The sequence below is a fragment of the Corvus brachyrhynchos genome, unplaced genomic scaffold, assembly GCF_000691975.1.
Source record: "Corvus brachyrhynchos isolate BGI_N302 unplaced genomic scaffold, ASM69197v1 scaffold14, whole genome shotgun sequence".
Lineage (NCBI taxonomy): Eukaryota > Metazoa > Chordata > Aves > Passeriformes > Corvidae > Corvus > Corvus brachyrhynchos.
In genome coordinates this window covers 17,897,198-17,916,601 of record NW_008239110.1, presented here as the reverse complement: position 1 = coordinate 17,916,601, position 19,404 = coordinate 17,897,198, and the positions used below count along the sequence as shown (strand labels likewise).

The 19,404-nt window shown below is 43.0% G+C and overlaps 3 protein-coding genes across 5 annotated transcripts in view; all 3 read left to right on the top strand.

Moving 5' to 3' along the window:
* The first annotated feature begins 729 nt into the window (after positions 1-729).
* On the top strand, positions 730-6,597 carry LOC103619430 (vascular non-inflammatory molecule 3). The gene is made up of 7 exons (XM_008637968.2): positions 730-957; positions 1,044-1,174; positions 2,038-2,230; positions 2,739-3,030; positions 4,082-4,455; positions 5,627-5,797; positions 6,176-6,597. Exons 1-7 carry the CDS (start codon positions 745-747, stop codon positions 6,293-6,295), a joined length of 1,494 nt encoding a protein of 497 aa, XP_008636190.2. The 5' UTR covers positions 730-744; the 3' UTR covers positions 6,296-6,597.
* A 920-nt stretch (positions 6,598-7,517) lies between these two features.
* Positions 7,518-18,346, top strand: LOC103619323 (pantetheinase). Of its 3 annotated transcripts, none has more exons than XM_017739540.1 (8): positions 7,518-7,632; positions 9,421-9,662; positions 9,767-9,897; positions 11,662-11,854; positions 13,289-13,580; positions 14,744-15,117; positions 17,376-17,546; positions 17,925-18,346. In XM_017739540.1, exons 2-8 carry the CDS (start codon positions 9,450-9,452, stop codon positions 18,042-18,044), a joined length of 1,494 nt encoding a protein of 497 aa, XP_017595029.1. In that variant the 5' UTR covers positions 7,518-7,632; positions 9,421-9,449; the 3' UTR covers positions 18,045-18,346. The 3 variants fall into 3 exon arrangements, with proteins under 3 accessions (XP_017595029.1, XP_008636061.1, XP_017595030.1); XM_008637839.2 differs by having other exon boundaries at positions 7,518-7,644; XM_017739541.1 differs by lacking the exons at positions 7,518-7,632; positions 9,421-9,662; positions 11,662-11,854 and having other exon boundaries at positions 9,809-9,897.
* LOC103619321 (pantetheinase) overlaps positions 9,287-19,404 on the top strand; it is a 23,650-nt gene continuing 13,532 nt past the window's right edge. The window contains exon 1 of the mRNA XM_017739535.1: positions 9,287-9,464. Coding sequence (XP_017595024.1) covers positions 9,318-9,464 — 147 coding nt within the window. The 5' untranslated portion in view covers positions 9,287-9,317. The remainder of the gene's footprint in view (positions 9,465-19,404) is intronic.

The window sequence follows — 19,404 nt, the reverse complement described above, 5'->3', positions numbered from 1 at the left end:
TGAAACTTCGCTTGTTTTGTGCAATGACTTGTTCACTTAGCTGATATGTGCTGTTAGGACTTCAGAGGGGCCAGGATGACCAGAAGGGGCACAAATGCCACTGGAATTAATGAACTGCCCTGCAATGTGTGAACTTCACCAGACCCCCAGTAGAAGCTAGACAGGCTTAACCAACACCTCTAACTAACAGAGCAATGGGGGCTTCTGAGGGAAGCTAAGCCACCCCCCATGTGTCACCTATATGTGACTGTGCCAGGTCTAGCCAAACTATAATTGGCTGGACCAGGGCAGCCCTGAGCAGGAGCCTGTGTGGGAGCACTGAGCTCTGGATCATCTGCCTGCCTGCCTCCCACAGCCATGCCTGTGCCCTTAAGTTTGGGCAGTGCTGGTCTCTGCTGAGATTTTCCAAACTTGTTTTCCTGCTGTGACCCAGGCTTGCCTTGAGCTGTGTAACTACCAGCAGTGCCATGCCTGGCTGATTCACAGGTCTGGCAGATGATGCTTGTCTTTGGCTGCAGCACATCGGTGATTTCCCTGCCACAGTGTAAGGCAGCATTGCTCAATGCTGGCAGCTCTCTTGCCTTTGATATTGTGAGACTTTCCAGGCAAGGTGATTGCATCTCCAGGTGTCAGCTTTCAGCCACCCTGGGGAATTCCCAGGTTTTGTGCAAGACTTCCTCTTTTTAAAGCCCCCTGCCTTTGCCTGCCTGAGGCCTCCTCTTGGGTGACTTCCAGGCTCCAGACATGGAGCTTCCTAAAACTTGTGCCTCTGCTGTGCTTTTGGTGCTGTCTGCTCTGGGGGCCTGTGCCATGGACACCTATGTTGCAGCTGTCTATGAGCACAACGTGGTCTTGTCAGAGGACACTGAAGTGCCAGTTTCTTCTGAGGAGGCCTTGATGCTGATGGAGAAAAATATCGCAATTTTGGAAGCAGCTGTCAAGGAAGCAGCCAGACAGGTATTATGAAATCATTAAGAGACGTTCCTTTGAGTGAACGCTGACCAATTTTTATTGTCTTAATGGTGTTTGTATGTTGGTACCAGGGTGCCAATATCATTGTGACTCCTGAAGACGGCATTTACGGATGGGTCTTCACAAGGGAAACAATATACCCTTATCTTGAGGATATCCCAGACCCACAGGTGGACTGGATTCCGTGTGTTCATCCTGGAAGGTATCATCCCTGTTATACATGGGGGAACAGTCTGAAGGGAAAGACAGCTAGGAGTGGTTGTTGATAGTTTTAAATGTCTTGGAGCACGTTCTGTGAAATGAAGCCAAGTTAAGACATCATGTAGTTGCCAAAAATAGCTTTGGACAACTTTCTTCATAATTTTTCTCTGCCATTTTTTTCTCACTGTAATTCTTTTTATTCTAGTTTAGTATACCAGGAAGGTTGAGATTTATTTAAGAGAAAAATAAATACACAGAATCTACATTTTAGTAAGGTATTCTATGCATGTTGTAGAAAACTTTTAAAATATAGGAATATTAGGAATATTTGTGAATAAAATAACAGATACTACTGAAAGAGTATACTGCTCAATTTAAAACTTGCATTTTTGAATTGTGTTATGGCAGCCTTTTTATTCTGTTATTTTCCTTAATAAATTGCACCATTTTTTGAAGCTGCAGTAGACAGGTAACAAAACACACCACAGAAGAAACAAATCCTAAGCTACCTTGGCACATCAGCCACATGGAGAGCTGGAGCAGAACGGCTGAAATTAGCCCATGTGTGGGTGTAACTTCAGCGCTGTGCCACACACCGGCACCAGAACGGAGACTTGAAGGTGTGAAGATCTGCTTCCACTGCAAGGAAGCCCCTGTGTTCCTCAGTTAATGTGAGGTGATGGGAGCATTTCAGCTGCTAAGCTCTGAAGCGGGGCTCTCTTCTGTCAAGTAACAAGAAACAAGTCTCCTTTCAGATATGACTATAAGATCTATTGGTCTGGTGATCTGTGGTCTTAACATTGGAATATTTTCATTTTGAATGGTTTTGATGTTCTACTTCTGTCTTCCTTCCCTGCTGATTAGGTTTGCTCCCTCACCTGTGCTGGAAAGACTGAGCTGTCTGGCGAGGAGTAACTCTATCTATGTGGTTGCAAATATGGGGGACAAGAAACCATGTAATTCCAGTGATCCGAGGTGCCCAAGTGATGGCCACTATCAGTACAATACCAATGTAGTCTTTGACTCAGAAGGGAAACTGGTGGCTCGTTATCACAAGGTGAGAGAATTTTACAATGTTCAGTTAAGTGCATGATTCTCAGGAGATTAAAGATGTGAACAGAAGATGCTTCCTGGGCTTAAATGTATTTCTACATAGAGTCATAATAGACCAAGTGTAAGAGGGCAGGTGGAAGCCACTGCCACTATTCTGAATTTAAAAGCAAGTAATTAAATGAGTAGTAAAGCTCAATAAACTCTATTTTTTACTGCATCTCTATAGGGAGTGACACATAAGATATTTAAACATTAACATCCTAAATAAACTCATCCTAACTAAATACAAATCCCCTTTACTGGTCTAAATCAGAAGCACCAGATATTTGTGGTTGACTTCTCTTGCAGTGGTAGGAGTTCTCCTATTTGAAATTAACATATAGCACACGCACAAAACATATTTTCCATTACTTGTATTTATGTGAATGATTCAATGTTCATTTAACTCAGATGGTTTGATTTATTTTCTAATATTTTATTTTCTCCATTCTTTTTTTCTTTTCCATGAGCAGTACAACCTTTTTGTGACAGAGAAACAGTTTAATTACCCCAAGGATCCAGGATTTGTGACTTTCAACACATCCTTTGGCTACTTTGGCATTTTCACTTGTGCAGACATACTCTACCATGACCCAGCTGTGGTCTTGGCAAGCAGATTTCAGGTTGACACCATTCTGTTCCCAACTGCCTGGGTGAACACCCTTCCACTGTTATCAGCAGTCCAGTTCCATTCCGCGTGGGCCATGGGAATGGGCGTCAACTTCCTTTCAGCAAATACGCACAACTCCACTTTAGATATGACAGGTAACATGACAGTGCTCTCATTGATCCTCGTTCTCATGGGCAACACTTGTATCTGAGTAGTGCAGCTGACCTGAGCAGAAATTGCCATCAGCTTTAAGCATGCATACTCGTGTCAACAGGATTAGGACAAGAGAACTTGTAAAGTTCTTGATGTAAAGGAAATAAAATTGTGCTGTGTAAGAACTTGGAAATGCTTAAGTTGACTACAACGCCTCTAGTCTTTGTTAAATAATCAGTCCTGTGAGTTTATGAGTGTTACTTTTCATCTTCTGACCCTGATGTTTATTGATGTTTTGGCCACGTGAAGACCCAAACTTCGTTTTCTCCACTAGATGGAACCCTAACTCTGAGAAATGTTCCTTTGAGTTCTGCAACTAGTACTTCTGGGCTGGGGACCTTGTGTCACATTTTCTTGGCAGGCTTTGTTTCCACTGTAAATTTTTCCTGAGCAGATGCTAGAAGCCAAGCACAAATTTTGTGTGCATCTGTTTGCAGAATTGGGAGAAACTTACTGCTAAAATGTAGCTTTAAACTTTGCCATCCAAATAAAAGGAGATATGAGCCATTCCTTTAGTTCTCACTTGTTGATGACCCTATGTCATACAACTCATACTCTTTACAAATAGGTTTTACTCTGGACTTTAAAGATTTCTCTAGTTATGTAAAGTGCTTGCATAAAGATGTGAATTTTGGTAATATCTTTTCCTTACAGAACTTTTTGATTTGACAGTATTACCACCCATTTTAATCAGAACTGCTGATTTCTAATGCAGTTAAAGAAGAATGCAAAACTTCAGCCACTTAAATCATATATAATCAGGACACTAATCTTGTCACTTACAATACATGAAACATCAGAGTTTGCCCTACTTTCCATTGATGGCAAAAAACATTAGGTTAAGATTGCAGTCTGTGAAGGGTCAATTTAGTTTCAAAACAGTCTGGTAAATGTTAGAATTAAATTTTGCACATACATAATTAGTGACTTATGCTTACCTGTCCCATATATTTGCTTTCAGATTAGAAACTTTCTGGTGTTATGTGTTTGCAGGGAGTGGTATTTATGCCCCAGATGGTCCAAAAGCATATTACTACAGTACTGAAATGGATAATGGTCACCTTTTGGTGACAGAACTGAGTTCACGCCCACGTCTCTCTCCCGACTATCCTGCTGCTGTTAACTGGACATTGTACGCCAGCCAGACCAAACAGCTTCCATCAAATAAACACGCTTTCAGTGGGGTCATTTACCATGATCTCTTCTCCTTTACGGAACTCACTGAATCTGAGGGAAATTGTGCCATTTGCCAGCCCGACCTCTGTTGCCATCTGAGTTACAAGATGGTAGAGAAGCAGCAAGACGAAGTTTATGTCCTGGGTGCCTTTGATGGTCTACATGTTGTTGAAGGAGAATATTATTTGCAGGTAGGAATTTTTTGCTCTTACTTGAACAGTGGGAAGGCTGCAATACTCTCTTTGCAGTCTGTTTGCATTTGTTTTATTTTTTTTATTTGGGGCATTTAAGACAAGGCATTTTTCAGCCTCCCCCCCCCCCCAAACATTTGTTCTCTTCATGATACATTTTTACTTCATTAGGGGTGTTAATCTGCTTTTCTGTGTTATAAATGATGGAAGTGTAGACCCTGGGTTGACCCTATGCTGTAACACTCTTAAAGGTGAGGTCACCCAGCAGTTTTGGCAAGAACAGGACAAGATAGGTATGTATGCTTCTCTGTGCTGATTGTAATTTCTGCAACACATCTTTCAGAAGTTGCTCTTCAGGTTTTTCAGGTTGTAGGTTTGGCAGGATTGATTTATTGCTGAGGAGAGACCTTATTGCTCCCTGCAGCTACCTGAAAGGAGGTTGTGGTGAGGTGGAGGTTAGGTCAGTCTCTTCTCCCAAGTGACAGGACATGAAGAAGTGGCCTCAAGTTGTGCCAGGGGAGGTTTAGATTGGTTACTGATAAAAATATCTTCACTGAAAGGATTGTCAAGCATTGGAACAGGCTGCCCAGGGAAGTGGTTGAGTAACCATCCCTGAAGTATTTAAAGAATGTGTAGATGTGGTGCTTAGGGACATGGTTTAGTGGTTGGTTTGGCAGTGCTGGGTAATGCTTGCACTTCATATCTTAAAGGTCTTTTTAACCTAAATGATTTTATGATTGTAAGGAGGTTTCTGTATATGTGTACAAAAAGGAGAGAAGAACATATTGCTCTCTCTGTCTTCATAGGGATGCTCTTGTAAAAAGAAAGCTGTTTTCTGCTCAGTGGTTTGTACCATTGTGCTGATGCGATTATCTAAAATGTGGTTATCTAAAAAAATTAAGACAATAAATAAGGATATACCATTTGTATTCACTTGGCTTGGCAGTGTATTGGTTCTTCAAAATTATGGTTAGGCTTTTTTTTAGTGTGATATAAATCTTTTCTATATACACAGAAATATATATAGAGAACTATATGGACTGTATAATAAATAAATGCATAGATGTATCAGAGCATTTTTTCATCATGATAGCTTTTCTTCTATCAAATCCAGCTCTCAGTTGCTGAAAGCTTAGTGGTGTTTTACCTTCCTGTCTCCTCCTCCCCGCAGATCTGCACACTGCTCAAGTGCCCAAGCACAAACCTGAGCACGTGTGGGCAGCCCGTGGAGATGGCTCAGACCAAGTTTGAGATGTTCTCCCTCAGCGGCACGTTTGGCACCAGCTACGTCTTCCCAGAAGTGCTGTACAGCGGGGTGCAGCTGGCCCCCGGGGAGTTCGAGGTAATGGGACACCCTTGTGATTTGTCAGACATCAGTGGTCAGAAAGCCACTACAAGACACAGGAGCAACTTAGTTGTTATCAGTGTCCTCTGTCCTCTGCCTTGAGTTCAAGGCAGCTTTATTTCTGTCTGATTTTCCTGCTTGTATTCATACAGTAAGTCCACCCTGGCAATTCTCTTCTTCCCTCTTCCCCCAAAACCTCTAGAACAAGATCTCCCTCAGCACAGAAATGTAGTTCTTCTCAGGTGTCCTGCTAGCTCCAATTGAGACTGGAGCTCTCTCAACTAGATCAGCGTTAATGAAGATAGGATTTTGTGTTTGCCATGCAGTGAGCCTGCTGTGATGATGCTCCTGCTTATTTTCCTTTTTCATAACCAGGTGCTAACTGATGGACGTCTGAGAAGTCGGGCTCCTACATCAAAGCCAGTTTTGAGTGTAACACTCTTTGGGAGGTGGTACGAAAAGGACCCTCCACACACACATCAAGCTTCACCATGATTTCACTGCAGATCCTTTAAGACTTCATCTGCTTGTTTCTGTAATGCTAATTAATCACAAATAATGGTAATTATTACTAACAATGGTAATTAATACTAATATTCATATTATAATGGCATTCTATTTCTCAAGTTGCCTTATCTAACAGCATAGTCACTGCACATTGATTTATTGACTTGATTCTGCAGCAAAAAGAAATATTCCACTGGACTCTTGTGTATGTGTTTTTATATGATAGCTTTGGTCAGCATAAGCTTGGCCTTAACACTGGGAACCATAGAAAATAAATTCCTCTGACTTTAGTGCTGTGAATTCAGTGGATTGTGCCCCAGTAAAAACCAGCCTTTAATTATTTGAAATTTTTGGTGGAATATTAGAAGCCATTTCCACAACGCTGTTCCCACCCCACTTCTGAGCACTCACTTTTGTAAACAGGAGATTAACAGAACCTTTGAGGATTCTTATTTCCTTTGGAAAAGTAAACAAGTCTCAAAAACATGTTCCTTCAAGAAACAGTCCTTCAGCTCGGCACACTGTAGCAGGGTGTTACCACACCCTGGCCTAACTCACAGCTGGAGGAGCCTACTTAAATCTTTCTGGTGACATTTTTAGGGTGTGGAAAATTTCCCTAGCACAGAATTGTTGATAACTGTTTGAGCATCAAAAATGCTCAAAACAGGGAATTTTTCAGGAGCATGTCTGTCTTCCCATTGAATGGTTGCTCGTAGCAGTGCGAGGGAGAGTTGGGACTGTGCCGGCAGGTGTTGGGTGAGGCGAGGGAACAGCTGGAACAGGTGGGACACGCTGGCACGTGTGCGGATGTGGGCAGGGCAGACTGTACTTCTTAGGCAAGTGGACTGGATTACTTTGTGTGTCCTAGCTAAGATTTCTATCCGTGCCTAATTCTGTTGTTTGATCTGCAGGTTTGTTTGGAATTACAAACATTGTTTGATTTAATCTGACCAAAAAAATTAGGAAATAAAAAAAAAAAAAAAAAGACTTGTAGGAGGCAAAATCCATCTCTTTTTTTGTTTTTTAACAAAGGGAATGTTTTAAATACAAAGTAGAAGTATCAAAGGGAAACCCTCTGCAATTCACATAGTAGACGTAATGGGAAACATTCTAGAGTTTGGGCAGGAAAAGCACCGTATCTTTAAATTTATATCTGCGCCCTAGAAAAGGTGTCCTGTTACGGCGTAAGTAACCCCAGTAAGCGCTGCTGCCGCTCTTCCTCACGCTCCCCCTAAGCACAAGACAAGAAGCAGGACCGCACTCTGACGCCAGACTCCCTCTGCAGCTGAGCTCATTTAGCACCAAATCGCATCCTGTTTCACAGAGTAAGTGCTCAGGTAACCCCCACCTTCAGGCAGTAGCAGGGATGGGGGCAGGTGCAGTACAGGCGTGGGAAGAGTGGAGTGGGAGGAGAGAGGGGTGGAAAGTAGGCGGAGCTCTAGATAAGTTTCCCCTTACATTGTCCACAGGCGCGTATAACCCGGCCCAGGGCAGTTTTCTTCAGTTTGTTCAGTGGATTTGTTTGGTGGACTGGTGTCAGTTCCTTGTTCCTGGGTGTCATAGGTTAGCAAGCATAGTCCCGGAAGGGATGTCCTTGCTAAGGGGTGCTTACAGCTTCCTCTGGGATCTGATAGAACCTGCGAGAGGGAGCGAGATCGTTGCCCGCATTCTCCTGATTCTTATCTCACAGCAGATAAACAGTAATGAGTATTTTGGACCAAACCACTACACTAGGCGAGCTCCCAGCTCTGCAGGAAGGAGGCAGCGGTGCTTGCTGGTGCAGAGGCAAACAGGGACAACTCCCCTGCACCTTGTCCCAGCAGTGGGACTCGGATTTTGTGGAGCATTCCCCTAGAACTGCGTCTGTAACTATTTCTGCTCAGCCCTGGCAGGGCAGTCACCTTTCTGGCTGGTGTCCTCACTAGTGCTAAACCAGGCAGCATTTGCTACTTTTCCTGCACGCCGATATCAACCACTGACTGTGTGTTGATGTGATTCAACCTATGTTTGATTTGGTAAAAAAGTGAGGCAGAGAGGGAGGGAGGAAGGTTTCCAAGCTCCATTAGTTCAAGTGTCACTGAAAGCTCTAGTGCAGCCTTTAAAAGGCTTGTATTCATTGTACTGACTGAGCATGCTGTATCTAGTAATGTGTGTGGAGAAGTACTTTGGGGTGAACATCACCATTGATAGAAATCAATGTTCGAATGGTTGAAACTCTCAGTCAGCAGTACTCTGTGAGAGACCACTGTGGTATCTGCATTCATCCGCAGGTCTGTCTTTTCTGAATCAGCTCTCCAGTGACAGTCTGCTGTAGCTGAAAGCAGCCAGCCTGTTCTGCTTCCTGCTGCTCAGATAGCCTTTTCCAAATGAGAATACTGCAAATACAAGGAAGTCAAAAAATGGAAAATGTCTCAGCCAGAAATGGATTTGAAATGAATTGAAGATTAAAAGTGAGCAGAGCATGTTCCTGGGGACAGGAAGGGTGTGCAGAGGAGCAGGCATGCTACTGCACCAGGTGAAATAGCCTGCTCTTTTGCTTCAGGCTAGCAAGAGCCAGGCAATGAGGTACTTCCATGCCTTATTTCAGAGGAAAAATTCTGTCCAGATTAATATTTTCTGGTGGAAGGCTGTTGGAAAGTGATGCACAGCTAAACAGAAATGACTGGGAGAGACACTGGGATTAACTCAAGGGACAGTTCTGTTGCTGGGGTGTTGAGTGTATGACATCTAGGTACAGTGGGATGCTAATGCAATTTCTTTGGTCTAAAGAAACTCAGAAGCAAGCTGCACATACTGACACATAGCACAGGAATTGAGGAATATGAAGATACTAAAATAAAGACATTTTTTAAGACATCCTTGAGCTCTGTCATGCTAGTCCTCTGCAGGATAAGCAGTGGAGAAACTGTCTCAAAGCAGCCAAAGTGAACTTGCTCATAGTGATTAATCAGACCTATTAAATGATTTACTGTGTACTGCAATACTTTCCTATACGTCACACTTGGTTCCAATGCAGTGCTTTAACAGACCTGCAGTTCATTCCTCCCTCTCTCAAATTAAACTTTGTCCCCTTTCTCTTTTCTGTGCATATTCCTTTTGCACTGTTTGTCCAGAGCACTGCAGGAGCTGGGAGGTTCCAGCCATGCTCCCTTGCCAGGCTCTCCTGCCTGCTGTGGTGCTTGCACTCACAGCCCTTCAGGCCCTTGCCTCTGACACCTTCATCGCAGCCGTCTACGAGCATGCCGTCATCCTGCCTGATCCCACCGAGGAGCCCATTTCCCCCGATGATGCTTTGGCCCTGATGAACAAAAACATGGATGTCTTGGAAAGGGCCATCAAGGAAGCTGCCCAGAAGGTATGGGGGTGCCGTGAGGGTTGTCCATCAGTGTTTTTCTGCTCCTGCTGACCCTCCTGGTTGTCTGTTGATGGGTGTCCTTTTAACGGAGCCTGTTGTGACAGGGTGCCCACATCATTGTGACTCCTGAAGATGGCATCTACGGCTGGCGATTCACAAGAGAATCCATCTACCCTTACCTGGAGGATATCCCTGATCCGGTGGTGAATTGGATTCCCTGCACTGACCCCTCAAGGTGATTCCTTCTGCAGTGCTTTATGTGATTTCAAACTATTATCTCCTGGAGTCTTGAGCAGCTCACACTAAATGACTGAGAACTGCTAATGCCTGTGACGTAAGTTTTAATTAAAATTGAGTATGAAGGTAGTTACATGGTTAAATATATAGCATGTCCATGACTAATTGATAAGGGAAACATTAAATTTTTTTTTTTTTAATTAGACACTTTAAGGAGAAATTCAAACAACATACAGAATTTGGGTTACTAAAAGTTGAGTAAATGTCTTTTTTCAATGCCAGAATATCCTGCTTCTCATTCTGCTTTTGGTTTTTCCACACTATTTTGAATAGAACTGACCGTAAATTATTAACACTAGTATTTCTTTGGTTTTCTGGTTTATTTGTCCTTTACAAATGATGTGTTGAAACAAAAGCATACAGACCATTTTTGTGGGCAGCCAAGAACTAGTTGCTGAGCAGATAATAAGAGGTGATGAGGTCAGTAGTTAAAGTCCAAACTTCTAAATGATAACAACACAGAAACTTTTAATCTTGGTTTTCCACAATTAAGGCAAGATAAAGTCTGAACTGCTAGAGTCTCTGTGCTGTAAAACATGATCTGTCATTCAAGCAGCATATGCCAGCAGTGACAAGCCAACCTACAGCTGAGCACTGGACTCTAGACTTCTACAGCAAGTAATAACTGTTCAGCCATGGAATTACAGCCGTGGTCTGCCCTTTTCACCACAGCTTTCTACACCTGCTTGATGAGGAGGAGCTTAGAGCATGTTATTATATCTGTGAGGATATAATAACTCAGTGCTTCCAAGAAGAAGAGTCACAATGGGGAGTAGCGTAGGATGTGCAACCTTTTTCTGAGCTATAAGTAGCTAAAATATACCGTCTTTCAGTGAAGGTGGAGTGTGGGGTGGCAGCGTGTCTAAGCAGGTCTTTATTCTAGCGCATCACATGGGTTTTGCAGAGGTGATCTGCATGCCTCCTCTGTTCCAAATCAGGGGTTTCACTAGCGGCTTTTGGGACTATAACACTTGCCATCAGTGTCTGGCATGCCTTATTCCTTGGTGCTGTATGTGTATCTTGCATGGTGGTGCTCCTTGTGCGACCCACGCACACCTTGCAAAGCCGTAGGCATTGCCACACTACAGAGGGGGATGGCTGCTCTCTTTATGGCCTGGTATGGGTGCTTCAGAGGTGCTGCCAGTTTCTGGCACATGGACCCTGACATATCTTGAAATTAATAGCCCACTGCTCTTCATGCCATGGTTACAGGTCTGTGTGCTCCTGTCCATGGGAGGAGATGAATTGCTGAATTGCCTTGACCATAGCATCTGCACTATTCCACAGCTCAACTCTGCTTAGCGTGCTAAGGGCCCAGAGCTGCAGTCCTCAGGTGTCAGTATGCCTGATCCTAAAATATTCGCTTGTGTGACACCAAGCTAGTGTCTTCCTCTGCCCAGAGATGTCTCTCCTGCCCTTGCCCAGCCTGAGGTTTATCTGTTTACTGCAGAGCATGTTCCAGGTGCTGGAGGGGACTGTCAGGCATGTCCCTGCAGAGGCCAATGGAAGGTCTCCAGGACCTACCCCAGGGTGCAGGAACCAATCTGAGGAAGCACTGCAGCAATTCTGTCTATCTGCCTACCCTGCCGTGGCTGTGGGGTTGGAGGTGCTGCTGGTGTGACCTCAAGCACCTCGGAGATGGACACCACTGACAGCACAAGTTCTGTTAATTTTTTTTTTCTCCTTCCCTAAAATACATTAGATTTGGTCCAGCACCAGTGCAGGAACGACTCAGCTGCATGGCCAGAAATAACTCCATCTATGTGGTTGCAAATATTGGGGACAAGAAGCCCTGTAACTCCAGTGATCCCAAATGCCCCAGTGACGGTCGCTACCACTACAATACAGATGTTGTCTTTGACCCACAGGGGAAACTGGTGGCTCGTTACCACAAGGTAAAGTGGCCTTGGAGAGACAGGAACTAATTTCCCACTACTTCCAAAATGTGTCAGTTTGAGAAGAGAATTAGATGCCAGTCATTGTCCCCTGCCAGAGTTTTGCTTCTCTTTATAATTTAAAAGAATATCTCTCTTGCTATGAAACATTGATGCCAAATTTGTGTTTGCTGTCATGTTTCTCAGAACAGACTGGAATGAAAAATGATTGCTCTGGTGCAATTTAGGGGCATATGGTTTTGATTGAGTTCCTCAGTTCATTAACTCACTACTACTGGAAATTCTGCTGCTTGAGCAGCTTCAGTTTTCAGTGCCAGCTTTTCACCAGGCTACCACTTCATGTTCCAGGGTTTCAAAATGTTCATCTGTATTTCATCATAGATGAGTAGTCTGATTTCAGAGAGGCAGGACCTTTTTTTCTTTATGCTGTTTTGGCACAGTTTTTGCACAATGGGAATTACTTGAACAAAACAATGGATAGGTGTAAAAAGAGATAAAGACATTAAAACATTTGCACCCAATGACAGTTCTTCTTTCAGTATTAAGTATCTACCTGCAAATTCCATCAAAGCTGTTTATGAATCATGTGCCAGATAACATGCCAATGTGGCTAGAGTGAAGACAGTTTATTTAATGCACTTTGGGCCCAGTATTCATCTGGTTGTTCAGAGATGATGCCAAGATACCAATTTGTGAGCAAACCGGGTGAGTGAAACACTGATAATGCAAGTCTGTCGCCCAGCCTGCCATGGCCCAGGTGCTGAATTACAAGTTAAGTAAACTTGAACTTCTTTTCTGGCTTGGCGTCCATGTTTACTTCCAAACCATCTGGACATGGATAAAGGACTCTTAGTAAACATGTATGTGTAGGAAGAAGGAAAATGTTGGAAAGCTGAGAATGGAGAATGTCACAAACTTCAGTTTTTCTGCTGGCTGAGATCATCTGCCTTTCCCCCATCAGCACAGCCTTTGTTTTCTACTCTGCAGTGTCCCCAGTACTGCCTTGTGCTTCATGCTGGTGCTCTGCACTTCCAGTGCTTCTGGGCATCTCCACACCAAGGTCACCAACTTTGTCTCTTGGCACCAGATCCCCCATGCTTCTCTTACATTACTATTTCTCTTCTAGTTGCATTTGGGTCACCAGAAGTATAAACTAGGTGGGGGGAGTGGAGAGATTATTCTTATGCAGATGACACCAACAGACCTGAAGGCAGCTGGCTGCTTTCCTAGCTAGATGCCAGGGCAATATGCAATATGTGTTCCGTATTTTGGGTACTATGATCATACAATTTTAGCCTGATTTCCTACCTGTGAGGGCTTCCAACATAGGTCAAAAATTTTCTCTAGTCATTCTGAACAGCTTTAGGGAATGACTCCAAGACATATGGTTAGTAAGTGCCTCTAACTGGTTTCTCTATTTTCCTTCCCCTGCAGTATAATCTTTTTATGGGAGAAAGTCAGTTTAATTACCCAAAAGAACCAGAAGCTGTCACCTTTGAGACTCCTTTTGGGAAGTTTGGCATTTTCACTTGCTTTGACATCCTCTTCTATGAGCCTGCCGTGGTCCTGGTGAGCAAGCTGCAGGTGGACACTGTGCTCTTCCCAACAGCTTGGATGAATGTCCTGCCTTTTCTGACTGCAGTTGAGTTTCACTCTGCCTGGGCTATGGGCATGCGTGTCAATGTCTTAGCTGCCAATACTCACAACACCAGCATGGCAATGACAGGTAATTTAATTTTCATTCTGTCGAAAAATCTTTATAACCATGAATCTCTTATTTCCTGTTCTACAAAGTGATTTTGCAGAGGAATATAATGTATTTATCTGGAAGGTGAAGAGTCTAGTCACCAAATTTTAAACCTGATGGATCTCGACTGGTTTCCTACTGGTTTCATACAAGACATAGCAAAACCCGTAGTGTTTTCTTTGCCCTAGCTTCTTAGGATTATCCTTTCTTTTAATGGCTCTAAACAAGTAGTAGGTTACTGCCCTTATACCAGAACAGAAATATTTGAGGCTTTTAAGGCTCTTTTTCTCTCCACTTCTAAGTCTATGAGTGAATGCCAAACTGTAAATATACTCGTAAACCATATACATGGTTGCATTCATTCTGGCCAGATGAAAGACTTATTTGTATAGCTATATTTAACACTGTTGCGGAAAACCATTAAAAACACATATTCAGGCCTGTTGTAGTAACGCTGCTAAGAAGTCCACATCTTCATTTTAGAATGTAGCATTGATTTTTTTAGACTCAGCTTACGGAATAGTATATTTCAGTTAGAGCAGTACCTTCACTGAGATGTGCAACCACAGCACTGTCTTGGGACTTCTCATTTGAAATGCCTGCCAGGCTTCTGCAGTGATGGATATGACAGACCTTTGATTCCCTCTGTTGCTTGGTACTGCTCAGATGTGAATCACCCATGTGGGGAGGAGTTCTCAGCCAGTGTAAAGGGGCTTGGATAATTGCTCTCTCCTTCTGTTCACCAGGACAGGCTTGTGATACTTGCCTGTGTTGTGTTTTGGATCATCTCAATCAGTAGATGGTCCTTTCACATCAATCAGCCAAGAAAAAAGGAATTATCAACTCTATTGCATACAGGAGAAAAGAAAACTGAGGAGGCCACAAATATAATCATAACATAACATAAAAATAACCAAACATTCTCTGCCTTTGGCTATACTGAGCAGACCTCATCTAAGGGAATAAATGCTATTCTTTGCCAAAGCATGAGCTCTGTGTACCAAGTTTCTAATGGTCGCCTTTGATGAGACTAAAATTACTGTAATCTGTGTAGAATAGTGGATAAGCCATCAGTAGAGCCACTTAGAAGGACAACATGATTTTTTAAATCCTTCCTGGACTGACTATTGCGCTCTCCTCAGGGAGCGGCATTTATGCACCAGCTGGAGCCAGAGCGTACTCCTACAACATGAAAACTGAAGACGGTCACCTCCTCATTGCCGAACTGGATGCACACCCTCGTCTTTCTCCTGCCTCCCCGCCTGCTGTCAGCTGGAACTCATATGCTTTGAGTGTTGAAAGATTCTCACAGAATGACCATGAATTCACTGGAATCATCTTTGAAGACCCCTTTACTTTCACTGAGCTCACTAAGCCTGGGGGGAATCTCACTCTCTGCCAAAAAGACCTCTGCTGTCACTTGAGCTACAAGATGGCAGAGAAAAGAGATGATGAAGTTTATGTGCTGGGTGCTTTTGATGGCCTTCATGTTGTTGAAGGACAGTACTATCTGCAGGTAATTCCTTGGAGAGGGTTACTTACTTTAGGAAGCTTATTTACAGGGAGAAACCTTCAGCTCTGTGATGGAAAAAGAGAAGACAATGACCCTCTTCTACACTGGAGTCCTAGTGCCCTGTTTGTTAGTAATGGAAAGAAGCTGCTAAAACTTCCAAGCCTATTTACCTTCAAATCCAACAAAGCCAGTGGAGAGGTCTCTAAATGTCTTTTAAATGTCCAGAGTGCACTCACTATTTTTGGGGGTGTGAAATATTGGCTAAATTTAAGTTCTCTTCTGTGAATATCTGCAGTAAATGTTCTGAATCTCCTCTGTTCACAGAATCAGAGAATAGTTAGGGTTGAAAGTGACATCTGAAGATCACATAGTCCAATCCCCCTGCCAGGGCAAGATCACCTAGAGCAGATTACATAGAAACGCATTTGTGTGGGTTTTGAGTGTCTCCGGAGAGGGAGGATCCAAGACCTCGCTGGGCAGCCTGTTCCAGTGCTCTGCCACCCTAAATGTAAAAAAGTTCTTTCTCATGTTGAGGTGAAACTTCTTATGTTTGTATGGCCATTGCTCCTCACCCTGTTGCTGGGCACCACTGAAAAGAGTCTGGCACCATCATCTTGGCACACACCTTTGAGATATTTGTATATATTGATGAGATCCCTTCTCAGTCTTCTCTAGACTTAACAGGCCCAGCTACCGCAGTCTCTCCTCATAAGAGAGATGCTGCAGACTCTTCATCGTCTTTGTGGCCTCGGCTGGACACTCTCCAGTAGCTCCTTGTCTTTCTTGTACTGAGGAGTCTGGGCACAGTATTCCAGATGTGGTCTCACTGCATCTTCATCAAAGAGTTACTGTTAAAAATCAGTTGATCATAGCTATCTTTATGAGATGCTCTGATAAGTTAGAGTCACAGAGATGTTAATTTTTTGTCATTATCCAAATCATAGCAATGAAGCTTACTTAAATGGCTTATGTCTTTTAGTGGAAATATCCTCTCTTCCTCTCTTTTAATCAAATATGTGGGAAGACAGTGAGTTACATCCTGGTTGTATTTGCTTAAAGCCATATTTGAAAACATCCTTTGCCTACATAATTAAGTTATTGTGCCAGCAGATTATACTTTTTTTTAGTTACTTCTGTCTGTCAGCATGGCCTTTGTGTACCAGATGGTACAGACTCCGGGATGTGAGACAAGGTGTTATCCAGCAAACAGCTCATCTAATGCTTTTAGGAAGGTAGCTTGAATAAATTCAGTTCTTGGTGAGCTTAGTTGTAAAATTTATTTCAGTGGTTATGGAAGTTGCCAGATAGTCTCTGCCAGTATTGAAAGTTCTAGAGAATACAGGAATTTCTACTCTTCCTTTTTCCCTCAGTATTTTTTCATTTCCTCAGAATATATTCCTTATTTCTCTGCTTATTTGCATTTCAACACAAAACTGTATTTGCTGATGAATAATACTTTTGATTTTTTGCAAATATGCTTCTTTCCCCCAACACCAGACAACTAAAAAACTCTGTCACCTATCAGCAAAACCAGCCAACATCCTTCAAATCATTCCTGAAACAAAGGAGTGCTAGCCCTATTTCATATTTCCTCATGAAGACCATAAACATTTATCAGCTGGATAATTAGCTCTCAGGACAAAAGGGAAACAGCATTTTGATTCCTATTTTCCTCTGTGGACTGCAACTACTAACACAAAACTGTAACAAAAGATGCTAACTTCATCTCCTTGGCCTATATTAACTAGGATTTGGACACAGAACATCTAATTCAGACTTCCCATAGACACCAGGCCATCTAATGAAGTGTCATTAGCAACATGTACAAATATCAGTAAGAGGGCCTGGGTGTACACTTGTACTTGTGGAGGATTTTGTTTCATTTGCCTAAAATTTCCATTCACAAACACATCTTACTAAGACATGTGGGAAAGAAACCTTCAAATAAGATAACTGGCAATTGGAAGAATTAGTGGAAGGGACAGGATTGGGCTTCAGAGATTAAATAAAGTGCTCTGGCTACACTTACATCAGAGACAATCTATTCATAAAATAAGACTAAGGCAATGCAGGTCTGGGATACTCCCAATCAGATCAAAGGGTGAAAAAATAAGCTACAACTGAAAAGAAGTCACCTAAGGATTACGAAAAAGATCCTGTGACTCTCACCTACTCTGACACACATTAGCTTTGATAACACAAGGCTTTCCTACCAGTGTTTCTGTCTTGCTAAATACCTTCCTGTCTCCTCCTCCCCGCAGATCTGCACACTGCTCAAGTGCCCAAGCACAAACCTGAGCATGTGTGGGCAGCCCGTGGAGATGGCTCAGACCAAGTTTGAGATGTTCTCCCTCAGCGGCACGTTTGGCACCAGCTACGTCTTCCCAGAAGTGCTGTACAGCGGGGTGCAGCTGGCCCCCGGGGAGTTCGAGGTAATGGGACACCCTTGTGATTTGTCAGACATCAGTGGTCAGAAAGCCACTACAAGACACAGGAGCAACTTAGTTGTTATCAGTGTCCTCTGTCCTCTGCCTTGAGTTCAAGGCAGCTTTATTTCTGTCTGATTTTCCTGCTTGTATTCATACAGTAAGTCCACCCTGGCAATTCTCTTCTTCCCTCTTCCCCCAAAACCTCTAGAACAAGATCTCCCTCAGCACAGAAATGTAGTTCTTCTCAGGTGTCCTGCTAGCTCCAATTGAGACTGGAGCTCTCTCAACTAGATCAGCGTTAATGAAGATAGGATTTTGTGTTTGCCATGCAGTAGTGCTGCTGTGATGATGCTCCTGCTTATTTTCCTTTTTCATAACCAGGTGCTAACTGATGGACGTCTGAGAAGTCGGGCTCCTACATCAAAGCCAGTTTTGAGTGTAACACTCTTTGGGAGGTGGTACGAAAAGGACCCTCCACACACACATCAAGCTTCACCATGATTTCACTGCAGATCCTTTAAGACTTCATCTGCTTGTTTCTGTAATGCTAATTAATCACAAATAATGGTAATTATTACTAACAATGGTAATTAATACTAATATTCATATTATAATGGCATTCTATTTCTCAAGTTGCCTTATCTAACAGCATAGTCACTGCACATTGATTTATTGACTTGATTCTGCAGCAAAAAGAAATATTCCACTGGACTCTTGTGTATGTGTTTTTATATGATAGCTTTGGTCAGCATAAGCTTGGCCTTAACACTGGGAACCATAGAAAATAAATTCCTCTGACTTTAGTGCTGTGAATTCAGTGGATTGTGCCCCAGTAAAAACCAGCCTTTAATTATTTGAAATTTTTGGTGGAATATTAGAAGCCATTTCCACAACGCTGTTCCCACCCCACTTCTGAGCACTCACTTTTGTAAACAGGAGATTAACAGAACCTTTGAGGATTCTTATTTCCTTTGGAAAAGTAAACAAGTCTCAAAAACATGTTCCTTCAAGAAACAGTCCTTCAGCTCGGCACACTGTAGCAGGGTGTTACCACACCCTGGCCTAACTCACAGCTGGAGGAGCCTACTTAAATCTTTCTGGTGACATTTTTAGGGTGTGGAAAATTTCCCTAGCACAGAATTGTTGATAACTGTTTGAGCATCAAAAATGCTCAAAACAGGGAATTTTTCAGGAGCATGTCTGTCTTCCCATTGAATGGTTGCTCGTAGCAGTGCGAGGGAGAGTTGGGACTGTGCCGGCAGGTGTTGGGTGAGGCGAGGGAACAGCTGGAACAGGTGGGACACGCTGGCACGTGTGCGGATGTGGGCAGGGCAGACTGTACTTCTTAGGCAAGTGGACTGGATTACTTTGTGTGTCCTAGCTAAGATTTCTATCCGTGCCTAATTCTGTTGTTTGATCTGCAGGTTTGTTTGGAATTACAAACATTGTTTGATTTAATCTGACCAAAAAAATTAGGAAATAAAAAAAAAAAAAAAAAGACTTGTAGGAGGCAAAATCCATCTCTTTTTTTGTTTTTTAACAAAGGGAATGTTTTAAATACAAAGTAGAAGTATCAAAGGGAAACCCTCTGCAATTCACATAGTAGACGTAATGGGAAACATTCTAGAGTTTGGGCAGGAAAAGCACCGTATCTTTAAATTTATATCTGCGCCCTAGAAAAGGTGTCCTGTTACGGCGTAAGTAACCCCAGTAAGCGCTGCTGCCAGAAGTGAGCGCCTTCTGACTTCCCGACTCCCGCTCGCATGCGCTCAGTGCCCGGCAGTGATTGCGTGGCTGCCGGAGTGACCTTTCACACAGCCCTCTCCAGGGCAGGCTTAACCCTTGGAATGCGCACCGCTCT